At 50.0% G+C, this 10,000-nt stretch overlaps 2 protein-coding genes across 4 annotated transcripts in view; both read left to right on the forward strand.

Moving 5' to 3' along the window:
* The window catches only part of si:dkeyp-27e10.3 (UPF0606 protein KIAA1549), a 29,682-nt gene extending 26,518 nt beyond the window's left edge, over nt 1-3,164 (forward strand). Inside the window, exons 19-21 of the mRNA XM_030354988.1 lie at nt 1-48; nt 507-655; nt 2,267-3,164. The exon at nt 1-48 is cut by the window's left edge and continues 83 nt beyond it. Coding sequence (XP_030210848.1) covers nt 1-48; nt 507-655; nt 2,267-2,494 — 425 coding nt within the window. The 3' untranslated portion in view covers nt 2,495-3,164. The remainder of the gene's footprint in view (nt 49-506; nt 656-2,266) is intronic.
* A 2,696-nt stretch (nt 3,165-5,860) lies between these two features.
* Nucleotides 5,861-10,000, forward strand: part of svopl (SVOP-like) — a 12,931-nt gene continuing 8,791 nt past the window's right edge. The window contains exons 1-6 of one of the 3 annotated variants that reach the window (XM_030355048.1): nt 5,861-6,380; nt 6,773-6,852; nt 7,050-7,153; nt 8,024-8,115; nt 8,802-8,900; nt 9,755-9,826. In XM_030355048.1, coding sequence (XP_030210908.1) covers nt 6,327-6,380; nt 6,773-6,852; nt 7,050-7,153; nt 8,024-8,115; nt 8,802-8,900; nt 9,755-9,826 — 501 coding nt within the window. In that variant the 5' untranslated portion in view covers nt 5,861-6,326. Of the gene's footprint in view, nt 6,381-6,772; nt 6,853-7,009; nt 7,154-8,023; nt 8,116-8,801; nt 8,901-9,754; nt 9,827-10,000 lie in introns of those variants that run through there. The other 2 variants (XM_030355049.1, XM_030355050.1) reach the window with 2 other exon arrangements.

A 10,000-nucleotide genomic window follows, 5' to 3' on the forward strand; every position in this document is an offset into this window, starting at 1 on the left:
ACGACCCGCCGTCGTCCTCCCGACCCCGGCCAGTAGGGGGCAGCGCAGGTAGAGTACCATGTTTTCTCCGTATCTATCTCTCTATCTCTATCTATATATATATATAGCTTTCTATTTATACATCATCTGTCACTGTCAGTGTTCTGTCCTGAGGTAAAAGATGTGTCTAACAATATGTGTGTGTGTTTGTGTGTGTGTGCGCGCTTTTGTGTGTCTGTGTCTGTGTGCGTGTGTGTGTACGCCTGCGTTTGTGTGTGTATGTCTGTGTCGGTGTGTGTGTGTGTGTGTTTGCATGTGTTTATGTATGTGCGTTTGTGCCTATGCCTGTGTGTGTGTGTGTTTGCATGTGTTTATGTATGTGCGTTTGTGCCTATGCCTGTGTGTGTGTGTGTTTGTGTGCATGTGTTCCTGTTTGTTTGGTTTGTTTGTTTGTCTGTGTCTGGGCGTGTGCCTCTCGCTGCGTTTGCGCGTGTGCGCGTGCGTACGTTTGTGTGTGTCGTCTCTAGGCGCCCAGCTGCACCACCTGACCCAGGTGGGTCTGTCCAGTCAGATCGGGGCGTACCCCGGGGTGGGCCGCAGCGTGTCGGGGCCCACCGGGTCCAGCTGGAACCACCAGCACCCGGACCACGACCCCCCCGGGGCCAGCAGGGAGAGCGTGAGTCAGCCCTCATCTAACAGCTGCACCCCCTTAAAGCTTCAGTCAGCTGCACCCCCTTAAAGCTTCAGTCAGCTGCACCCCCTAAAAGCTTCAGTCAGCTGCACCCCCTTAAAGCTTCAGTCAGCTGCACCCCCTTAAAGCTTCAGTCAGCTGTAGCCCCTTAAAGCTTCAGTCAGCTGTAGCCCCTTAAAGCTTCAGTCAGCTGCACCCCCTTAAAGCTTCAGTCAGCTGCACCCCCTTAAAGCTTCAGTCAGCTGTAGCCCCTTAAAGCTTCAGTCAGCTGCACCCCCTTAAAGCTTCTGTCAGCTGCACCCATTAAAGCTTCAGTCAGCTGCACCCCCTAAAAGCTTCAGTCAGCTGCACCCCCTTAAAGCTTCAGTCAGCTGCACCCCCTTAAAGCTTCAGTCAGCTGCACCCCTTAAAGCTTCAGTCAGCTGTAGCCCCTTAAAGCTTCAGTCAGCTGCACCCCCTTAAAGCTTCAGTCAGCTGCACCCCCTTAAAGCTTCAGTCAGCTGTAGCCCCTTAAAGCTTCAGTCAGCTGCACCCCCTTAAAGCTTCAGTCAGCTGCACCCCCTAAAAGCTTCAGTCAGCTGCACCCCCTTAAAGCTTCAGTCAGCTGCACCCCTTAAAGCTTCAGTCAGCTGCACCCCTTAAAGCTTCAGTCAGCTGCACCCCCTTAAAGCTTCAGTCAGCTGTAGCCCCTTAAAGCTTCAGTCAGCTGTAGCCCCTTAAAGCTTCAGTCAGCTGCACCCCCTTAAAGCTTCAGTCAGCTGCACCCCCTTAAAGCTTCAGTCAGCTGTAGCCCCTTAAAGCTTCAGTCAGCTGCACCCCCTTAAAGCTTCTGTCAGCTGCACCCATTAAAGCTTCAGTCAGCTGCACCCCCTAAAAGCTTCAGTCAGCTGCACCCCCTTAAAGCTTCAGTCAGCTGCACCCCCTTAAAGCTTCAGTCAGCTGCACCCCTTAAAGCTTCAGTCAGCTGTAGCCCCTTAAAGCTTCAGTCAGCTGCACCCCCTTAAAGCTTCAGTCAGCTGCACCCCCTTAAAGCTTCAGTCAGCTGTAGCCCCTTAAAGCTTCAGTCAGCTGCACCCCCTTAAAGCTTCTGTCAGCTGCACCCATTAAAGCTTCAGTCAGCTGCACCCCCTAAAAGCTTCAGTCAGCTGCACCCCCTTAAAGCTTCAGTCAGCTGCACCCCCTTAAAGCTTCAGTCAGCTGCACCCCTTAAAGCTTCAGTCAGCTGTAGCCCCTTAAAGCTTCAGTCAGCTGCACCCCCTTAAAGCTTCAGTCAGCTGTAGCCCCTTAAAGCTTCAGTCAGCTGCACCCCCTTAAAGCTTCAGTCAGCTGCACCCCCTTAAAGCTGCTGCTGACAGTTGAGGAGAGGGTTGGGGTGAAACAAGGAGACGAGATGAGATGTGATGGTTTTGACTATTATTGGTGTATATATATACCTGTGTGTGTGTGTGTGTGTGTGTGTGCACATTGTATGCAATACATTGTACATTTAATGTGCACGACTGTGAAAAGTAAGGCTTATTCTCTCTCTCTCTCTCTCTCTCTCTCTCTCTCTCTCTCTCTCTCTCTCTCTCTCTCTCCCCCCCCTCCCCCCTCCAGGTGCTGTCCTTCCCCGAGTTCACCTCCTCCTCGGTGTTCCAGATGCCCAGCTCCTCGCTGCATGACCCCTCGTCGGCCCCGCCCCTCCTGCTGACCTCGCCCACCCCGGAGTACCCCCCCGAGGACGCCTCCCCCTCCGCCCATAGCTCCGCCTCCCTCATCAAGGCCATCAGGGAGGAGCTACGCCGCTTGGCCCAGAAACAGGCCTCCGTGTCCAGCTACCCCTAGCGACCACGCCCGGTAACGGTGTGTGGGGGGGGGGGGGGGGCGGGGTGCAGCCCCGAACCTATCCCCGACCTGGACCGGTCTGCACCAGTCTGAACTGGTTTTTACACTGCTGTACAACTGGCCGACGACAACACTGGGAGATGGTTCGTTAAAAAAAAAAATAATAAATGGATTTTCACATCGGAACCGCTGTGCGCGAAAATACAGAAAATGCTCTCTCTGACACGTCAACGAAGCGAAGAAACTCCACTTCCGAACTCGGTCCGACACAGGGTCTCCACGGCTGTCCAATCCCCTCGTCTTAACGTCCACCCCCCTGCGGTTTTGTAACATTTACATCCAGCCATCGTCTATTCTCAGCGGAGGCTTTTTACTCAAACCCGAATATCTCCCCGAATTCGGAATTCCTCAGCAGATCGGAATTTTGCTGGGGATTGGAATTCCTAACCGGATCGGAATCTCTCCGAAATCGGAATTCCTCCCCGGATTTGGAATTTCTCAGCAGGTCGGAATTCCTCACCGGAATCGGAAGTGCTTCCCGGACGTTCATCTTTTCCCCTCCCGACGGTTCCTCGGTGCTAAGTGTCAAATCTCACACAGTGTTCTCCTCATAAGCCACGCATTGCCTTCCACACCCGTCCATCACACAACCCCACACAGACCCCTCCCCCCCAGCCCCCCCCCCCCAGCCCCCCCCCCCCCCCCCCCCCCCCCCCCCCCCGCGGTGGGGCTGGGGTGAGGGTCGGAGAGGGGTGGGGAATGGGGTTCATTCATTAAGCATACACCTGCCCTGCAGGCGGTTTGAGGTGGAAGTTGGTGCCCGTGAGGTCAGGAACACATTGACAATAAAACGGAAAAACCCCCATGTATCCCGTAAACGTATAAATAGGGTTAAAAAAAAAAAGAACAGAAAAAGATCTGCCGATAAGATAGCGTCATGAGCACAATGTCGATGTAAGAATTATATCATTGAAGTATTGAGATGTTACTGTTTTTTTTGCTATATCGGAAAGAATATTCCGATTTATTTTTCGTTTTTATCGAGAGAAGACCAAACTACTGTTGTCTATTGTTGTACTTTTCCTGTTTTTGCGCTCGCTGTAGATTTGAAGCCTGCAGTGTAATGTTAATCAGTGTGGAGAGTTTACTTAGGGTAGCTGCTCCCTCCTCTATGTATAGATAGTATAAAAAAATTATATATATAGAATATATATATATATACCGATAATGCAATTACTTTATATAGGCTATCACTTGCCCTTTTAAAGCTTCAAATTGGTAAAGGCTTTCCATAGCCAGCCCCTCTCAGGGCGGCCATCTTTAAAGAGAGACTACACACCACTCCACTTTTAGATGTTTGCTGCCATCTAGAGGTTAAAACGTGCTACTTACAGGTTAAAGTTAAAATAATGAATGAATGCTGTTGGCATCCATTTGGTGGTTCATAAGAAAGTAACAGCTTTTTTTTTAACTGTCATGTGACGTTGAGGGGACTAATGTATCATATTTTTATATATTAAGATTCACATATTATTTTAAATTTGCAGTGTTGAAAGCATCCAACAGTGCAGCTTTAACTTTTAATTGGCAGCAAACAAATAAAGTGTTTGAAGTGACAGGACGCGTCCACCGTCCTCTAGGTAGAGATGTGGCTCTTCTGTACATGCATGTACAGCTTTCACACTTACCACGGTAACTGTGAAAGCCAATAGAAAAAAAGGAGGGAGTATCGTCAAGCAGCGACGCAATGGTGTGGCGTGACGCATGTGTAGTAGCCGTGGCCATGTTAAGGCGTTGAGGGTTGTGTAATAAGGTGGTAGGGGTCGTGTAGTGAGTGTTTGCTGCTAGTGTAAAGGGGGTCGTTGAATAAGAACTTTCCCTGCCTCTTTTTTTTGTACCGTTTGCCTTTAAGCAAAAGAGAGGAAGGAGGAGTTTTAAGTTATTCTTGCCGGATGTCGGACTGTTTTCACAGTAAAAGGTTTGGCGATAAATGGAAGTGCTCTTGGGTTTTCTGCTTTGGATGTAAGGCTGCATGCTTGCCTCCTACTTCATTTCCCGCCCGTTTTGTTTGTCTTTTTTGCGTAATTTGGTTTGGGATTGGGACGTTGTGGTTTCTCAGCCACTAGGGGGAGGTATTTGTGCGTCCATACGCGCTCTTTGCTCGTCCTCAGCATGTTTGACTACTATTTTTGAGGCTTTAGTGATGTGCAATGTTGTCGTCAGGCATGCAGCTCAAAGTTGTTCTTAACCGGTTAAAGGTAAAAAAAAAATACGAAAATGAGAAAAATATTTAGTTGTTTTGCAGCGGGTCAGGAGTGAGCAAAGAGTGAGTCGTCATCGTCATGGTACCATCCTGCCATTGATCCATCTAAGCACAAAGTTACATATTAGTGGACATCCACAGCAAAGGATCCCTTGGTGGATCATCATTGTTTCTTTTACTTTGACATTTCCAAATGATATTTTTGAATCAAAAAAAAAGGGTATTAAATATATATATATATATAAATATATATAAAAGTTATAAATATATTGAAGTGAATAGGATGTTGTATAGAAGAAAAAAAACTGATATAGCAGATATTTTATTTGTGAACGCTCTATTGAATGGTGAAGCAACGATATGTCTGTCAAAGAAGGGGCCAACACATCTTCCCACGGACCAATAGGAAACCAGACCTCGGACGCAAATGACTTTCTGCACCTGTCCATCAAAGCTGCAGGACCCGGGCTAGAGAACGCTTTCGGTGCTAAGTCCACACGCCTGTCTTTCCTCTTCTGGCCACACGGGGGCAGTGAACGACAGGACACTGCAGAGAGAATGACAGACGCTTTCTTTTACACAACTGTCCTACAGATACAAAGAAAAAAAAACACAAGTCGGTTCTACCCGATTCATGGGACAAGATTAACGTCTCATGTAACTGAATGTTTGCTAGATGTGTGTTTTCTAGATTCTACATTTCAAAAAAGTCTGTTTTCTAGCTCTGTCTGCGACCATCCATGGACAGGATAAGCAGCCTCTCCATCAGACAATACAATCCAGTCTCTAATTTCTGCTGAATTCCCAGAAAAGGTCCGATAAACACACTCAACGGGAAGGCCTCTGGGTCGGTGAGCACTGCCAATAAACACAACATGGGACAGCGTTCATGGGCAGCCATCCACATGTTTCAAGACCGTTTCAATGCTCTCTCTCTCTCTCTCTCTCTCTCTCTCTCTCTCTCTCTCTCTCTCTCTCTCTCTCTCTCTCTCTCTCTCTCTCTCTCTCTCTCTCTCTCTCTCTCTCTCTCTCTCTCTCTCTCTCTCTCTCTCTCTCTCTCTCTCTCTCTCTCTCTCTCTCTCTCTCTCTCTCTCTCTCTCTCTCTCTCTCTCTCTCTCTCTCTCCCCCCCTCCCCGTGTGCGTTTGTGTTCGCTCTGGTAAACAGCATCTCCCTCTCCTCGGTTCCCTCTGCTAAACAGCATCCGTGTGGGTTTTCAACCTCCCTGTGTTCAGCATTGAAATAATTAAAGAGATGTGTATCCATGCGTGTTCACAAGACTCACTTGACCCGTTGCCAAACCGGCCTAACCGCACAGAGGGGTGTCTCTTTTCGGCGTCTCGGCCGTCGCCAGGCGTGTCTGCAGGTGAGAGGGACGCGGCTCTGGTTACCACACGGGGAAATGACGAAACCCGCTTCCTGATTCACCAGCCAGCCAGCCTACCTACCTACCGACCTACCTGTCTTCTCGCTCAGCGCCATCAAAACAAAACACACACACACTAAAACTAAAAGTCCCGGTTTCCAATATGAGGACAGCGATGCGTCTCCTATGATTCGGACCACGCACTATGAAAGGAGGGGAGTGCAATAGAGGAGGATACACGGGAGCAGCCTACACCTGTGTGAGTAGGACAACCAAATCATGGCCACTGAGGTCTGTCTGTGCCAAATTATGGCCACTGAAGTCTGTCCTTCTGTCTGTCTGCCTTGTATGTTTTAGGCGATTGTGTTCACATTTGAATCCGCCTTTTGAATATTGATGGGCTTAGCGAAGGAATCTGGATCCCGAACTGGGAACTGGTTTTCAAGTGGCCTGAAAGTTAGGTTAAGTGTTGTTGGGATGGCGATTCAGGTCATTCTAGGAAAGTTGCCAACTTAAAAAAAAAGAAAAGAGGCAGGGCTGTTATTAACCGAAGGCAGGGCATCATTGTGTTGTGTACTGTGTCGTTAATCTGTAGTGCTACCAGTATCGAGGAAGTGCCGTTTAGCAAACACACTTTAATTTGATCCATAGCGAAGACCTACGGCGAATTCGGATGGTGCTACAGTCGGAGCAGGGGGGTTAGGGATCACGCACCAGGACGCCGGCTACAGGTGAGAGGCAAGGTGTGAACGGGTATCGAACCCCGGTCCAATCGAAACTGATGACACGCACCCACACAACTGCGCGCATAGACAATACTCGCACTCACACACCTCTCTCCCTCTCATTCTCTCTCACACTCACACACACACACACTCACGCACACAGACTTACCCCATGCAACGCACTGTCCCAAACCCTTCTACAGTAGCATGAAGACCCAGCTGGTGAGTGCCATACACCTACAAGAGGTCGAGCTGGACGATATAGAGGGGGGCAACGATCCAGCAGATGACAAAAGCAATACAAATGGTAAGTAACATAATGTTATCAACAGAATATTGAAAAAAAATTCCAAGCAAATATGATCATTCAAATTGGAGTTATGTGCTGGAACTTGAATTAGCGCTCGCTTTGTATGCTTTGCCCTGTTATCACCTGTGGCATCATAAGGACAATAAGGACTGTGTTGACTAAAACAACACTGTAAACATCAGGCATAAAGGGAAGCCAGGCCTTAGATGACCTCTCCCTGCTTCTGGTAACACTTTACCTGAGTGTCCTTAACAGGGTAATTACATGTAATAAGCAGTGTAAGACGATAAGTCACGGCATGTATGTATGTAGTATGGAGGCTTGAAAACATGATGGGACAGTTTTACAAAAGCATTTGTTGTGGAACTTTATGGAATCACTTTAATGTGACTTCATTAGACTATAATCACTATCAGTCTGATCCAACTTGTATTGACTCATCCTTCTATCGGTTTTGATCCAGCATTCAATTGTTTTGGTTTCAAACGGTTTGGAGGTTACTCTCGTGGGACTAATGTATTTCTGTGTGTGTGTGTGTGTCTGTTTACTTGTGTGTGTGTGTGTGTGTGTGTGTGTGTGTGTGTCTGTTTACTTGTGTGTGTGTGTGTGTGTGTGTGTGTGTGTGTGTGTGTGTGTGTCTGTTTACTTGTGTGTGTGTGTGTGTGTGTGTGTGTGTGTGTGTCTGTTTACTTGTGTGTGTGTGTGTGTGTGTGTGTGTGTCTGTTTACGTGTGTGTGTGTGTGTGCGTGTGTGTGTATCTGTGTATGTGTGTGTCTGTTTACTTGTTTGTCTGTTTATGTGTGTGTGTGTCTGCGTGTATGTGCGTCCGTTGGTGTGTGTGTGTGTGTGTGTGTGCGCGTCCCCCAGAGGACCCGACCTACACGGTGGAGGAGGCGGTGGAGACCATCGGCTTCGGTCGGTTCCACGTCCTGCTCTTCGTCATCATGGGCAGCGCCAACGTGAGTCCCGGGGCGGGGGGGGGATGGGGGACGGGGCGGGGGGGGGTTCGGTGTTCCACAGCCTTCACCCAGCCAGCGATGGATGGGCGTCTGGGAGGGGACTCTGACTGTGAACGCCTCCTTTCTGCACTGTCTGTCTGTCTGTCTGTCTGTCTGTCTGTCTGTCTGTCTGTCTGTCTGTCTGTCTGTCCGTCTGTGTGTCTGTGTGTCTGTCTGTCCATATATCTATCTGTGTGTGTGTGTGTGTGTGTTTCGCTCTGTTTGTTTGTCTGGCTGTCTGTCTTTCTGGGTATCGATATATCTGTGTGTGTGTGTGTGTGTGTGTGTGTGTGTGTGTGTTTGTGCGTGTGTGTTTCTGTCTCTCTCTGTCTGTCTGTCTGTCTGTCTGTCTGTCTGTCTGTCTGTCTGTCTGGGTATCTGTGTGTGTGTGTGTGTTTGTGTGTTTCTTTCTGTCTATCCATATATCTATGTATATATGTGTATGTGTGTGTGTGTTTCTCTCGCTCTGCCTCACTGTCTGTCTGTCTGTCTGTCTGTCTGTCTGTCTGTCTGTCTGTCTGTCTGTCTGTCTGTCTGCCTCACTGTCTGTCTGTCTGTCTGTCTGTCTGTCTGTCTGTCTGCCTGTCTGCCTGTCTGTCTGTCTGTGTACAGTACATGTGTCTATAACCTCCCTGTGCGTGTGGTAGATCGTGGAGGCCATGGAGATCATGCTGCTAGCCGTGGTGTCTCCTGAGATCCGCTGCGAGTGGCGTCTGGAGGACTGGCAGGTGGCGCTGGTCTCCACGGTGAGAGAGACGCACGCACACACAACACACACATACCAGCTCCGGGCGCGCACACACACACGGTTCAACACACACACCAGCTCAGGATACGCGCTCACAAGCTCTAACACACGTGTACATGCACGCACACATACATGCATGCATGCACACACACATACGCTTACACAAACGTACACACATGCATGCAGACAGACAGGTAGTCACATGAACGTATGTGCACACGTTGAATTAATATCCTGTATCTACGTACCTTTAAGTCGGTATTTAGGAACCAAAACAATTGCCTCAAACACTATCGGATGGTTCCAGTTGCATTGTGGGAATTGCTGAGATCATTTCAAATGAATTAACGATGTCCACGAATAAGGCGGGCTTCAGACAGTATCACTGTACACTGCCCACGAGAGAGTACCTGTAGGGTCCGGAGGGTCTGGCCCCTACACCAGGGTACCTGTAGTGTCCGGAGGGTCTGGCCCCTACACCAGCGTACCTGTAGGGTCCGGAGGGTCTGGCCCCTACACCAGCGTACCTGTAGGGCCGGGCCCCTTCACCAGCGTACCTGTAGGGCCGGGCCCCTTCACCAGCGTACCTGTAGGACCGGGCCCCTTCACCAGCGTACCTGTGGGGTCGGGCCCCTACACCAGCGTACCTGTAGGGTCCGGAGGGTCTGGCCCCTACACCAGGGTACCTGTAGGACCGGGCCCCTTCACCAGCGTACCTGTGGGGTCGGGCCCCTACACCAGCGTACCTGTGGGGTCCGGAGGGCCATGTGTAGGGTCCTGGGGGCCCCGTGGTCACTGTGTGTTCGGTAGGGTCCCGGGACCCCGTGGTCACTGTGTGTCTGCCTCTTCCAGATGGTGTTCCTGGGGTTCATGCTGTGCGGGGCCCTGAGCGGCTACGTGGCGGACCGCTACGGGCGATGGAAGGTGGGTCGGGTGGAACGTGTGACCTCACTGATGGGCTGATTGTGGAAGGGCTTGTCTGATTGGTTCAGGGCGATATCGCACCTCCGTCTGTCTGTCCGTCTGTCTGTCTGTCTGTCTGTCCGTCTGTCCGTCTGTCCGTCTGTCCGTCTGTCCGTCCGTCCGTCCGTCCGTCCG

Source organism: Gadus morhua, chromosome 4 (genome assembly GCF_902167405.1).
Source record: "Gadus morhua chromosome 4, gadMor3.0, whole genome shotgun sequence".
NCBI classification, from domain to species: domain Eukaryota; kingdom Metazoa; phylum Chordata; class Actinopteri; order Gadiformes; family Gadidae; genus Gadus; species Gadus morhua.